The following is a 15,171-nucleotide window of genomic DNA, read 5'->3' on the forward strand; positions in this document are numbered from 1 at the left end:
TTATTTAAGAGATAATTGATCTTGTTCTACTTTCATATTTTTCCCGTCTGCCTGCAATGATAGTATCAAATATTTAAGAAAAAAGGTGAGAATAGTTTGTGATTGAACTTTTTCCCCTGAAAATAGACTAATGAAACTCAGACAACATGCCTAATGGAAAATCTAGGTAAACCTTGGAAATTTCTTAGTGTCATCTAGTAAAAAAGTTAATGATACCGACAGGCAGTAATCTGGGTTGTATTACTGGTTCTAGTAATTAATGCTGGTTCAGTGCACCTTCCTGGAACTCAGACTATCTATAAAATACAGTCAATACTTGCTCTGTGTGAATGCTATGAAGGTTTTATGATATAATGTGAAAGTCCTCTGTAAACAGTAGTAACTTTTCATGTAAGTGTAAAGCACAGTTGTATTCAAATACAGCTTATGTATCTAAGTACTAGAGTCATCCAGAGTATTTAGCAAGATATGAGGATGAACTGTTTGGATAGTTACTATTATTTTTGACACCAACGAGTGCCTTGGTTGTCTCACATTATAGCCATGCATAAGCCTACACTCACAGAGGAATGTCATTGTACCCCTAGAATAAGGGTGTCATGCATTTGTTCCCAATTACAGTTTTAATGTGCATTAAACGGTATCTTCCTGGCGCCGCGGCTCACTAGGCTAATCCTCTGCCTTGTGGCGCCGGCACAGAGGGTTCTAGTCCCAGTAGGGGCGCCGGATTCTGTCCCAGTTTCCCCTCTTCCAGGCCAGCTCTCTGCTGTGGCCAGGGAGTGCAGTGGAGGATGGCCCAAGTCCTTGGGCCCTGCACCCCATGGGAGACCAGGATAAGTACCTGGCTCCTGCCATCGGATCAGCGCAGGGCGCCAGCCACAGCGCACCAGCCGCAGCGGCCATTGGAGGGTGAACCAACGGCAAAGGAAGACCTTTCTCTCTGTCTCTCTCTCTCACTGTCCACTCTGCCTGTCAAATAAATAAACAAATAAATAAAAATAAACAGTATCTTATTTGCAATGTTCTAATCCCTATTCATGGAATATCAGCTCAATCTGATAACTTATTTCTAAATAACTAGAGGATTTGTCCTCAGGCACTTGAAACTTTATTTAAAATCCCTGGTTGGTTTGTGGTAAAAACTACCTGTCACTGTGGAAAGCTTAGTCTAAATTGATGAAGAAGCAGAGAGAAATCACATTCTACCCAAACATATACCGACTGCACCTGTGACACCCATCTGTCTCTTCACGTATGACTCAAATTACTCCAGCAACAATCTACATTTCATCCAGCAGTAAAAACAGAAGGACTCAAAACTCATGTTTCCTATCTCATCAAGAGAAAAGTTGCTACACAACAAGGAAACTAAAGAAAAGCATAACTTGTGGTCAACCTCTCTGATTCTCTCTGGTTAGGCTACTTCTTACTTCCCTATACACCCTACCAGCCCCTATTCACCAAAATATTCATCATTTGAAATTAACATTTTGAAATTTATAAAACACAAAACATAAATAAACAGTCGTCCTTTAACAATCAGAATCAACTGCTCTAAATTTTCCTAATATAATAAAGTAACTGTTTTCTATACATTGATTCCTTACCAGGCCAGAAGCCACCAGAAGAGCTGCAAAGAACAGAAGCCAAGCCAAATACCATGAATCCATGTTGTAGCTTCCAGATGAAAGTTGCAAACTGACATTCAGCATAGAGCTGACTTTTTAAAAGGCAAACATCTTAACTTATAGCCTTTGATCTCCATGATCCATTTTGCAAGTCAGCTCTTTGCTGTAATAATACCTCCAATCACAGAGTTAAAGTCCAGGATCCTTAACACAGGCTGTAGAGTGGCATTGGGTGTTTGTTTGTTTTTTAAATTGTCAATAGTCTTTATCCATCTATCTATCTATTTTCATTTTACTTGGAAGGTAGAAGAGGGAAGAGAGAGAAAGGGAGAGGGGAGAGAGATCTCCCATCCACTGGTTCATTCTCCAAATGCTCGTAACAGCCAGAGCTAAGCCAAGCTGAAGCCAGGAGCCCAGAACTCAAGGACCCAAGTACTTGAGCCATCACCTGCTGCCTCCTGGGTATGCACAAACAGGAAGCTGTGTCAGAAGTCGGGGAGCCATCCCAAGATGTGACTTAGCCACTGTAACACCTGTCTCCATGTCAGCCTTCAACAACTAACTGCCTTGCTGAGACCTTTTAATGAAATACATTCTCTAGTGTTTATGTACTGATCTCCAAGCTGTTAAATACCATTTGAGCAAAAGATAATATTGAATTACCTTCTAACATTGATTCTTCAAATAGTAAACATTTATGCAGTTCCTCCTGTGCACATAACCCTGCACAGCTTTACTATGTCCAGTTATGTTAACTGCTTTTAATCATTCATATAAATTTATTGTCTATAATTTATCGAGCTATAAAATCCATAAAACACTGGAAATTGGGCACACTCATGTTCAGATACAAAGTAGCAAAATGGCAACGTATCTCACTTCTGAAAATTCCCACAAAGCAAATACAGGTGGGAGTTAGAGTGAGAAGGGTAGAAATGTTCACTGGTCTGTGAATGAAATATTCATAAATGTTCCTAAGGCACCTCTCAACTTTTTCCTTCTTTTCTTTGGGTATTTCTCTTTAGAGACAACATATTCTTTAACTCAGTTTCCAACTTCTCACTTTCAACTTACTTGGGGTGCAGGATAGTATTCTTGAAATACTAATCCTCCCCTCAACATTTTCCTTCTCGCCAGATTGGTTTTTATCCCATTTTAACTAACATAAAGGATACAAAAAGACATGGAACATAGACAAAGGACTTGAGAGGATGCTTCTCAAGTACAAGCCAATCCCACCTTCTGAGGGCAGGAGGAGAGTTGACAAGGGAAAATTAAAAATGGATCAATTTGGGGCTGGCGCTGTGGCACAGCAGGTTAGAGCCCCCAGGATGGAGCTCTGGCATCCCAAATGGGCGCAGGTTCGAGTTCTGGCTGCTCCACTTCCAATCCAGCTCTCTGATATGGCCTGGGAAAGCAGTAGAAGATGGTCCAAGTCCTTGGGCCCCGAATTGGTTGTAATTAAATTTCTACCACCTGTGCGGCTGGAGATGTAAAACAGTAACAGTCATAGAAATATAAAGAGATTTGTTATGCACATCTGTTTCTGCAAACTGAGATTTGTAACTGTGATGTCTGTCTTCAGATCAGCTCAGCTTTGGCCATTGCGGCCACTGGGGGAGTGAACCAGTGGATGGAAGACCTCTCTCTTTTTCCCTCTGGCTCTACCTCTCTCTGTAACTCTTTCAAATAAATAAAATAAATCTTTTTTTAAAAAATGAATGAATTCCTCACTTACTCACTGACATCCTCCAGATGACTTGTAGAAGTCAAAATCAGGTGGGCCTCTCTCTCCTGGCTAGAGGCAGAAGGAAGTAACAGAAGCAAGCATGTCTTGGGAGGAGAACAATAACACTGGTGTGGTCTAAAATGGCACAAAAAATATCAGAGAAACTGCCAGGCCTGAAGGGTCATGTGGCTGGGAGTAAGGACGACTCCCGAGCAGGCTGCATGGAATGGCTACCAAGCTGGCAGCTGGCGAAACTTCTGCATCCTCTTGAGATCTCCGTTTTTCTCTTAAAGCTTTCAACTGATTGGATGAGGTCCAAACCACTCGCAGATGCTTTAGAGGATGATGCCCAAGAGGCTAGATGCCCTCAGGCATCAGATGGGAACTTGAAACCTTGAGACCATTAAGCTTAGGCACACACTTACAGATAAAAATGGGAATCCCAAATTGGTTGTAATTAAATTTCTACCACCTGTGCGGCTGGAGATGTAAACAGTAACAGTCATAGAAATATAAAGAGATTTGTTATACACATCTGTTTCTGCAAACTGAGATTTGTAACTGTGGTGTCTGACTGCATTCTGTGCTGGGGCAGACAGGTCATATTTGAAGTTAGGGAAAGTGGAACCAGGGAGAGCAGAAAGCAAGTGTTCCTGGGATGTCAGCCTGCTCGGAACCCTAGTGACAGCGCATGGGCAGGGCCTCCCTTGAAATCTCATGGAGAGTCACTGAGGTTAGCAAGACTGAAATCCAGTAACAAAGCTGCCTTTTGCCTACAATGCAAGGACACCCTCTGCATTTTCCTCTCCTGTGGGCTTGTCAGTGAAGCTGTGACACAGAAGCTAAGCTTGACTAATCTGCAGTATCACTCTCTGGCTTCCACCTCACAGCCTGCCCCAGGAAGCCTTCACAGGCTTCTTCCAGGCTTTTGGAGGCTGAACCCAGGAGCTCCTCTTCGCCTCTGGTTGATGGCCTACTTCTGGATTTCATTTCTCGGCTTGAGATATTAACCTTTTTTAATGTCCTGAGATCCCCTGGAACCTTCCAGAAAGCATATTTCTGTTAGGTTGGAATTCTTCAAACACCCCTGGAATGTGAGTATGTTATAGACCTGAAGACAGGAGAACATGAATGTGAAAAGCTTTCTAAGAGGAAATAGTACAGGCATTGCAACGAAAGATCAAAAAACTTTATATAGTTCTTTTCACAATGCCCATTTGCTGTATCTGATTCTCTCAAAAAATAAATAAAAAGTCTTTGTAAGTTATCTCATGAGTTTCTCCTTGGCAGCTCTTTTTGAAATCTTGTAACATATTGAGAAGGCACACATATTTGAATGTAACTTAAATTAAATGGATCTGGCAGAAAGGAAAGAATGAAGCTGGAGTGATTATAGAAATCTCTGGGCAGCTGTGTGAGCACATATTCAACAGGGGTCCTGTCATGTGCCTTCTGCCAGTGACATCTGCATTGCCTGGCATTGAGCAGACTAACTCTCATTTTCCGCACAGATCTTCCAAGCCCCCCCCCCCAATTACCATCTTTCACCCATTTTTCGAAATTGTGGAATGTTACTATATTAGCGTTCTCCAGTAAAGCAGAACCAATAGGATTTGTATATATATATATATATATATATATATATGTATATATATATAGGCATCAAAGACGTATTTTAAGGAATTGACTCACATGGCAGCAGAGGTGAGCAAGTCCAAACTCTACAGGGTGGCCTGCAGGCTGGTGGCTCAGACTGGAGCTGGTGCTGTAGCCAGAGCACGGAAAGCTGGCAGCTGGCGAAACTTCTGCATCCTCTTGAGATCTCTGTTTTTCTCTTAAAGCTTTCAATTGATTGGATGAGGTCCAAACCACATTATGGAGGGTAATCCATGTTACTGAGTCTCTGATTTAAATATTAACCTCATCTGTAAAATCTGCACAATGACATTTAGACTAGGGTGTGACTGGGCACCATAGTTTAGCCAAGTTGACACATAAAATTAGCTGTGAATCACTTTCTTTGCCCGTTTTATTTACCAAACTTTCGGTAATCACCTGTTTATGGACAGCTCCTGCTCAACCTGAGGTTCTTATCCTAATCACTCAAGACAATTCGCTTGACTACCAGTCACACACCTGGCTTAAGGCACAGGCTCTATCTATTGTTGTCATATCTATATCTATACTTCAAGAACCCAGTTGACCAAGGCAGTGAGGAAAAATTCTGTCCCTGCATAGGATGAACCCCCTTCAATTCCTACACTAACATTACATAAGGAGCTGTTTTGCTGGGAGCCAGGCCACAAAGAAACAGTGGGAAAAAATTCCAACAGTTTGCAAAGGCAAGCAGCTTCCCCCAGCACTTACAGAAGGATCACCAGGTAGCCTGTGAAGTTTGATGACCTTAATCTAGTTGAGCTGTCTTCAAGCTGTTCCGCATTTACCCCAACCTAAACAGGTCTAAAGGGAGCAGGAGATTGACTCTATGGGAAATAGTGGCAATTTTGGCTGTTCCCAAATTGATACCTCTGTGTCTGCCTCATGGGACTGTTAAACTCCTTCAAACTCAAGTCGAGTTTACTCCCTCCAAAACCTAGACCTGCCAATACCTGGAAGAAGAAATTAATTACTCCTGCTTCTGTGCTGTGATTGCCTTTTTATAAGGCACTCATTACTCAGGACTATATTTATTTATTTACTTATACATTTGCCTATTCCAGTATTTAGGAACCAATCTCATTGAAATTTGTTACCCCAGTGGTTGGCACATGTTGGGTAGCTGTTCACTGAAAGAAATGGGAATGAACTTTGAAAGTCAGTATCTTCCTATGAATTTTTTCATCACCTACCTCATCTCTGCTAGACACATATACCCTAGAAATAAGTTCTAACAACCAAGAAAATAAAATAGTTTGGTCTGTCTGTTTGAATTAATATTTCCCACAGGGAAGGAACGCAAGACTATTGTGATGTATTTTTATGGCCTTCCTGTGTATTCATCACTGCTTACGTTCCACATTGTGCCAAATCAGACTCATGTGCAAACATTCTCCAAAGGTTGTGCGGATGACTTCCTGAAGGCAAGAACACGAAGCACAAAAGTAAACAGAGTGGCACACATGGTACCAGACCAGGCTGCTGCTCAGGAGATGAACTTGACTCCTGTACGATGTGTTCCTAAAGCGGCAGAGGGTCAATGGCATTGTCGAAGCACTTGTCATACCTAGCAAGAGAAAATCACTGATGAAAGCAAAGGAAATTTGAGAGAAGCATCATCTGCTTTCCCCCTTTTCTTCTCTGGGAGCCAGGTATTAAACTACAGAAGCACTTAACCGGGGCCATTTCAACCAACAATACAACTGGGAAAGAAAAGACTGAATTTGTGGTTCATTTCCCTGTGGTCTACATGAGTACAAATGGTCTCCCAAATATTCTGACGTGTGTGTGTTTGATTCTGTCCTTTCTGGTCACCTATGCATTCTTCTGCTTGCCAATAGCTTAGAATGCAAATGCTCAAACTTTTTTCTCTTGAGGACTCGTTTCACTCTGAAAAAATAATTGAGGACCCTAAGTGGTTTTTTTTGAAAGATTTATTTATTTATTTTAAAGAGTTACAGAGAAAGAAGGAGGAAGAGAAAGAGAGAGAGAGATTTTCTATCAGCTGGTTCATTCCCCAGGTGACCACAATGGTCAGGGCTGGGCCAAAGCCAAAGCCAGAAGTTTCATCTGGGTCTCCCACATGGGTGGCAGGGGCCCAAGCACTTTTTCCATCTTCCACTGCTTTTCCCAGGCCATTAGCGAGGAGCTGGATTGGAAATGAAATAGATGGGATGTAAACCAGCACCCATGTGGGACGCCAGCATCTCAGACAGTGGCTTTACACACTACACCACAACACTGGTTCCAAAAAACTTTACTTTGATAAAAATTAATGTACATTTTAGTGTACTTTTTATTATCAATTTGTAATCAATATTGACTGATAAGAAATTAAAACAGAAAAAATTTTAAGATTATTTATTTGTGAGTCAGAGCAAGAGAGAGAGAAGAGGGAGAGACACAGCAAGACAGAAAGAACTTCAATCTGCTGGTTTACTCAAATGGCAGCAACAGCCAGGTCCAGGCCAGGCCAAAGCTAGGAGCCAGGGACTCTAGGAGCCCAGGTACTTGGGCCATCTTCTTCTGCCTTTCCAGGTGCATTAGCCTGAAGCTTGTTCCGAAGTGGAGTAGATGCAGCTCGAACTGGTACTCAATATGGAATGCCAGCATTGCAAGCAGCTGCTTAACCTGCTGCACCACAATGCTGGCCTCTAAAACAGGAAAATTTTCAATATTTATTTATTTGTTAAAAATAGCAACTGAAGCCAGTGCTGTGGCACAGAAGGTTAAGCCTCCACCTGCAGTGTCAGTATCCCATATGAGCACCAGTTCAAGTCCTGACTGTTCCACTTCCGATCCAGTTCCCTGCTAATGACCTGGGAAGCAGTAGAAGAAGGCCCAAGTGCTTGGGCCCCTGAATACATGTGGGAGACACAGAAGAAGCTCCTGGCTTCAGATAGGCCCAGCTCTGGCTGTTGCAGCCATTTGGGAAGTGAACCAGCAGATGAAAGACTTCTCTGTCTTTCCCTCTATCTGTCCATAACTCTGACTCTCAAATAAATAAATAAATCTTTAAAAATATAGCAATTATTTGGGGTCAGTGCTGTGATGTAGTAGTCTAAGCCTCTTCCTGTGGTGCCAGCATCCCATATGGGAGCCAGTTAGTGTCCTGGCTACTCCTCTTCCCATCCAGCTCTCTTCTATCATGGGAGACATGGAACAAGCTCCTGGCTCCTGGATCATTTGGGGAGTGAAACAGAGGATGGAAGACCTTTCTCTCTGTCTTTCCCTCTCTCTGTAACTCTATCTCTCAAATTAATAAATAAAAACTTCAAAAAATGTATCAGTTATAAACCTATTATACCATAATATAAATAATACACTATAATTAAAAATAAAGTATGCATTCAAAAATAAATCTAATGAGAAGAATGGTATTATTTTACATTTTTACAAAAATTTTAAAGTCTGGCTGAATAGAAGACAGATTTTCACATCAATCTATGTCAAGGTGTCATGATTTAAGTGGCTGAAGAAAATTTAGCCTCAAAGAGAAATGTAGGTGAAAAAGGGAAGAGGATTCTAACAGCGTTTTAGACAGTTGGCTCTTCTGCTTAAGTTCTACCCAGCAAGCGTGGATTGTTAAACCAAGAAAGGAACTGTTTGTATTCTGTTACATTCAAATCCGGACTCTCTTGCATCTGAGTGCCTCTTTTCTCCATGTAGGATTTTGTAACATCCTCCATTTGTCCTTAGAAAACCTAGATTCACTGGGTTGTACAGATCTTCCAAATGTTAACACATTTAATGACACCTCATCAGATAAGCCACTTGGTAAGTATCACCACCAATCTCATCAGAAAAGTTTGTAAGGACTTGGGCAACTGTCAAGTTCATGGTGACAGATACAAGTTTTCTAAAATTCTAACTTTCTCTGGAAAGCTCAACTCTTATCATTGCCAATAAATACTGTCAGTTGGATCTCCTGACATTTCAGGCTCACCCATTCATTTTCAAGAAAATATCTGCCAAGTGCCTAACAACCATAGTTTGTCTGTCAGTTGTTCTTTCAGTAAATATGGCATTCCATGAAAAAGGCAGTTTGCTCAGTCACATCTCAATTTAACAAGTGCGTTTCCTCCAAAGATCGTACTTTCATATGCAGCACAAGTGGTTTCTGTGTACTTCCCATTTAGTCACACAGAATATTAAAAAAGATGTGCACTCAAGGATCTAGATTTAATAAAATTAATTTGTTTCGTTTCATCAGGACAATTAAAGCAAGATCAGTTTTTTAAATTTTTTATTTATTTTAATTTTATTTGAAAGACAGAGACAGAAATACAGAAAGAAGCCTCCCATCCACTGGTTTACACCCCCAAAACCCACAACAGCCAGAGGCAGGCCAGACCAGACCATGCCAGAACCAGGAGCTGAGAACTCAAACTGGGTCTCCCTTGTGTGAGAGAAAGGGACCCAAGTACTTGAGCCATCGTCTGCTGCTGTCCAGGGCACACATTAGCAGAGAGCGGGAATGGGAAATGGAGTTACGACTTGAACCACATCCCCCAATATATGGGACTGAGGATATTCCAAGCAGCAACTTAACTACTGTGCCAAACACCCACCTCTGAGCCTGTTTCACTGTCATTTTTACTAATACATGGCTATGAAAAATACAATGACTGCGATTGACACAGCATTTTCACCAAGAAGTAATTGTCAACAAATTTAAAAGGCCCAAATGTCAGTATTGCCATTAAGATAAGTTTGACCTGTGTCCCCTTGAAAGAATCTCAAGGACACTCAAGGGGTCTGTGGGCCACATCTTGAAAATGGTTTCATTCTGGGGATGGGAGAAATAAAACTGGATTCAAGCAGTCTAGGATTAGAACACTTAACTAAGAAGTTCAGCAATTTATTTGCTGAGAATAGGAAAGTTAAACCCACAGAACCTCAACTTTCTTATGTGTTAAATAGGAATAATAAAATAAATAGGACTAACATATTAAAAATTATAAGGTAAATACCTAGAATATAGATCAAATCCCACAATACGGACTGGGGATATAGATGTAAGGGAATTCATGTGCAAGGGAGTTATTAGAGAAAACTAACATTCTTTAGTTAACATATTCATGTATCCAATCAAAACTATTTACTTTGGGGGCAGGCATTATGGCCTTGCAGTTAGTACACCAGTTAAGATACTCAGATCCTATATAGGAGTGCCTGGGTTCTCTACCTTCTCCAGTTCCTGACTCCAGCTTCCTGCTAATGCAGACCCTGGAAGGCACCAGTGAAAGCTAAAGTAGTTGGATCACTGCCACCCATGTGGGAGACCTAGACTGAGTTTCCAGCCCTCGGTTTCAGCTCCAATGGCTGCAGGACTGAGCGTGTGTGTGCTCTCTGCTTCTCAACTTACACACAGATGCATGTGCATGCACGCACACACACACACACACATGCAGAGCACACCTGGCACTATGCAAATGAAGGAGATACAGAAACAAATGACATGATCTCTGCTCCTCAACAGATTTCAGGGGTACAACATTTAGTTTGCCTGTAAGGACTCAGTGCACCTGAGAAAGGTATACGCAAAGTTCCAAGGTCAAGCAGGAAATACTTGCTTATAGTAGATCTGGATCTAGGAAGTCTGTTTAAAAGAGAAGATGGGGGCTGGTCTTGTGGCACACTGGGGTAAGCCACAACCGTGACGCTGGCATCTCAGTGGAGTGCTGGTAGTAATCCTGGCTGCTCTGCTTCTGATTCAGCTCCCTGCTAACGTACCTGGGAAAGCAGCAGAAGACGGCCCCTGTACTGGGAGCCCTGCCACCCATGTGGGAGACCTGAATGAGGCTCCTGGCTCCTGGCTTCAACCTGGCCCAGACCTGGCTGGTGCAGCCATTTGGGGAATAAACCAATACATGAAAGATATCTTTCTCTATATATCTCTTGCTGTCACTCTGCTTTTTCAAATAAAAAAAATAAGTCTTTGAGAGAGAGAGAGAGAGAGAGAGAGAGGCCAGAGGGACAGAGACAGAGAGATATGAACTCTTGGGCAAAGCCTAGTTTTGACAAGGTTGACTGGGTGCCAAGGTGCCTGATGGGTTAAGGGGGAGAGAGGGAGCCCCACCATTGTGAATGGCACGCTGTACCCCGGATGGGAAGTGGGTTGTGAAGATAGTGTCCTGAGTACGGGATGTTCAGATCACCACCACCATGGTAAGAAGCAGCAGCTGATTCCTCTGTGCGTGCACCATGGGAAGCCCAGGATCTCTGACAACATTCAGCTGTTGGATGACTGAGGTGCCGCTGTGAGGACTGGGCCTTTGAGTTGCTGACTTTTCTCTGAGTGGTCAGAAAGGCAAGGTGACCACAGAGCAAGTGAGATGCTTTGGTAGAAGTATACTAAATTCAGCCATTGGTAAGGGCTTCCGTGGAATTTGCTACCAGATGAGAGAGCTGAAGGATTATAGTAGGGCCCAGAGCATGAAGAACAGACACGGGAGGTTAGCTCACCATTTTTTTCTGACAAACAAGAAGCACCGGCTGCTCCTCCATCTTCATCTGAGAGAGGAAAGAGGGAAAACAGAGACAACGAAGAGCCACAGAGAAGGTAAACACACTTAGAGGTAGAGAATTTTTTCTAGCACTACCGGACATTTCAGGTCTGAGAAGGTAAAAATAAACATTGGCCTTCACAAATGGCCTAAAAACAAGTGCTGTATAGTGACGTGACTCCATCTGCTTCACTGTGCTGAAAGCTTCTGAGGACAGCTTTACCATAGATGATCTTGCACTAATGTAGGTATTTCCCAACATGGAGTTGTGAGAAAGGGGAGGATTTGGAAAGGGAGGTAGGTTTCACGTTCAGACCTTTTTGGCAGGTGAGCCATTATCAAATGTTTGGATAATGTTTGGGGGAATGATGGATAGCTGCGTTAGTGGGCGATTTGTGTGAAATGTGAACTTTAGAGCCAAAGATGAAACAGATTTTAGAATAAAATGTAAAATTTCCATTTAGGGTGCTTCAGGAGAGCTGACTGGAGGTCATTTTATCAGCAAATGGAGAGCACTAATCAATTATGGCTTTGGTTTTGAACAAGAGATTGGAAATCACTGTGAACATCTCAGTACTCTGTTTGAGGAAAAGCCTCTTTCCTCAGGTGCCTGGCTCCACTTCTGATTCCAGCTTCCTGCTAAGGCATACCCAGGAGGAAGGAGATGATGGCCAACTAATTGGGTGCTTGTCACCCACATAGGGAACCTGGATTGAATTCCTAACTGCTTTTGGGAGAATGGACATTTTGATGATATTGATTCTTCCAATCCATGAGCATGGAAGATTTTTCCATTTTTTGGTATCCTCTTCTATTTCTTTCTTCAAGGTTTTGTAATTTTCATCGTAGAGATCCTTAACGTCCTTGGTTAAGTTTATTCCAAGGTATTTGATTGTTTTTGTAGCTATTGTGAATGGGATTGATCTTAGAAGTTCTTTCTCAGCCGTGGCATTGCCTGTGTATACAAAGGCTGTTGATTTTTGTGCACTGATTTTATACCCTGCTACTTTGCCAAACTCTTTTATGAGTTCCAATAGTCTCTTAGTAGAGTTCTTTGGGTCCCCTAAGTAAAGAATCATATCATCTGCAAAGAGGGATAGTTTGACTTCTTCCTTCCCAATTTGTATCCCTTTAATTTCTTTTTCTTGCCTAATAGCTCTGGCTAAAACGTCCAGAACTATATTAAGTAGCAGTGGTGAGAGTGGGCATCTCTGTCTGGTACCAGATCTCAGTGGAAATGCTTCCAACTTTTCCCCATTCAATAGGATGTTGGCCGTGGGTTTTTCATAAATTGCTTTGATTGTATTGAGGAATGTTCCTTCCAAACCCAGTTTGCTTAGAGTTTTCATCATGAAAGGGTGTTGTATTTTATCAAATGCTTTCTCAGCGTCTATTGAGATAATCATATGGTTTTTCTTCTGCAGTCTGTTAATGTGGTGTATCACATTGATTGTTGTGCGCACATTAAACCATCCCTGCATACCAGGGATAAATCCCACTTGGTCTGGGTGGATGATCTTTCTGATGTGTTGTTGCATTCTATTGGCGAGAATTTTATTGAGGATTTTTGCATCTATGTTCATCAGGGAAATTGGTCTGTAATTCTCTTTCAATGCTGCATCTTTTTCCGGCTTAGGAATTAAGGTGATGCTGGATTCATAGAAAGAATTTGGGAGGACTCCCTCTTTTTCGATTGTTCTGAATAGTTTGAGAAGAAATGGAGTTAGTTCTTCTTTAAATGTCTGGTAGAATTCAGCAGTGAATCCATCTGGTCCTGGGCTTTTCTTTGTTGGGAGGGCCTTTATTACTATTTCAATTTGTGTCTCAGTTATGGGTCTGTTTAGGTTTTCTATGTCTTCCTGGTCCAATTTAGGTAGGTTGCATGTGTCCAGGAATCTATCCATTTCTGATAGGTTTCCCTGTTTGCTGGCATACAAGTCCTTGTAGTAATTTCTGATGATTCTTTTTATTTCTGTGGTGTCTGTTGTTACGTTTCCTTTTTCATCTCTGATTTTATTGATTTGGGTCTTTTCTCTTCTTTTTTTAGTTAGTTGGGCCAATGGGGTGTCAATTTTGTTTACTTTTTCAAAAAACCAGCTCCTCATTTGGCTGATTTTTTGTAATTTTTTTTTTATTATTCAATCCTGTTGATTTCTTCTCTGATTTTAATTATTTCTCTTCTCCTACTAGATTTGGGTCTGGCTTGCTGCAGATTTTCTAGATCCTTGAGATGAATTGAAAGCTCATTTATTTGGTGCCTTTCCAATTTCTTGATGTAGGCACCTATTGATATAAACTTTCCTCTTAACACTGCTTTTGCTGTATCCCATAAGTTACAGATTCAATGCAATACCAATCAAAATACCAAAGACATTCTTCTCAGATCTGGAAAAAATGATGCTGAAATTCATATGGAGACACAGGAGACCTCGAATAGCTAAAGCAATCTTGTACAACAAAAAGCTGGAGGCATCACAATACCAGATTTAGGACATACTACAGGGCAGTTGTTATCAAAACAGCATGGTACTGGTACAGAAACAGATGGATAGACCAATGGAACAGAATAGAAACACCAGAAATCAATCCAAACATCTACAGCCAACTTATATTTGATCAAGAATCCAAAACCAATCCCTGGAGTAAGGACAGTCTATTCAATAAATGGTGCTGGGCAAATTGGATTTCCACGTGCAGAATCATGAATTAAGACCCCTACCTTACACCTTACACAAAAATCCACTCAGCATGGATTAAAGACTTAAATCTATGACCCGACACCATCAAATTATTAGAGAGCATTGGAGAAACTCTGCAAGATATAGGTACTGGCAAAGACTTCTTGGAAAATACCCCAGAAGCACAGGTAGTCAAAGCCAAAATTAACATTTGGGATTGCATCAAATTGAGAAGTTTCTGTACTGCAAAAGAGACAGTCAGGAAAGTGAAGAGGCAACCAACAGAATGGGAAAAAATATTTGCAAACTATGCAACAGATAAAGGGTTGATAACCAGAATCTACAAAGAAATCAAGAAACTCCACAACACCAAAACAAACAACCCACTTAAGAGATGGGCCAAGGACCTCAATAGACATTTTTCAAAAGAGGAAATCCAAATGGCCAACAGACACATGAAAAAATGTTCAAGATCACTAGCAATCAGGGAAATGCAAATCAAAACCACAATGAGGTTTCACCTCACCCCAGTTAGAATGGCTCACATTCAGAAATCTACCAACAATAGATGCTGGAGGGGCTGTGGGGAAAAGGGGACACTTAACCCACTGTTGGTGGGAATGCAAATTGGTTAAGCCACTATGGAAGTCAGTCTGGAGATTCCTCAGAAACCTAACTGCTGGTTTTGACCTGGCCCAGCTCTGGCTATTGCAGGCATTTGGTGGGTGAACCAGCAGATGGGAGGTCTCTCACCTCTCTCTTTCTCTCTGCCTCTATGCCTTTCAAATTGAAAAGAAAAAAAAAAAAGAAAGAAAAAGAAAAAAATCTCAGAGGTTTGAGAGTCATTGATGCCTATAATTCTCTCACCAGAATAACTCACAATGGTGGAGCCATCCCTCACCTCCACTGATCTTAACTAGGTATCCACAGCCATGGATAGAATTCACTGGTTCTGTACATTAGCTAGAATA

At 41.6% G+C, this 15,171-nt stretch overlaps 2 protein-coding genes across 4 annotated transcripts in view; both read right to left on the reverse strand.

The window, feature by feature from the left end:
- MEP1B (meprin A subunit beta) overlaps positions 1 to 5,234 on the reverse strand; it is a 35,875-nt gene extending 30,641 nt beyond the window's left edge. Inside the window, exons 1-2 of one of the 3 annotated variants that reach the window (XM_089305204.1) lie at positions 5,050 to 5,188; positions 3,367 to 3,426 (exon numbers count right to left, since the gene is read on the reverse strand). Coding sequence is in view for 1 of the 3 variants with exons in the window: in XM_070050345.2 (XP_069906446.2) it covers positions 1,608 to 1,712 (105 nt within the window). In the remaining 2 variants the exon portion in view is untranslated. Of the gene's footprint in view, positions 1 to 1,607; positions 1,766 to 3,366; positions 3,427 to 5,049 lie in introns of those variants that run through there. The other 2 variants (XM_089305203.1, XM_070050345.2) reach the window with 2 other exon arrangements.
- Positions 5,235 to 5,382: 148 nt separating this feature from the next.
- RNF138 (ring finger protein 138) overlaps positions 5,383 to 15,171 on the reverse strand; it is an 81,216-nt gene continuing 71,427 nt past the window's right edge. The window contains exon 7 of the mRNA XM_070050351.2: positions 5,383 to 6,580. The gene's annotated coding sequence lies outside the window, so the exon portion shown is untranslated. The remainder of the gene's footprint in view (positions 6,581 to 15,171) is intronic.

Source organism: Oryctolagus cuniculus, chromosome 10, assembly GCF_051225735.1.
Source record: "Oryctolagus cuniculus isolate XC-2025 breed Fujian yellow rabbit chromosome 10, ASM5122573v1, whole genome shotgun sequence".
Classification (NCBI taxonomy): Eukaryota; Metazoa; Chordata; class Mammalia; order Lagomorpha; family Leporidae; genus Oryctolagus; species Oryctolagus cuniculus.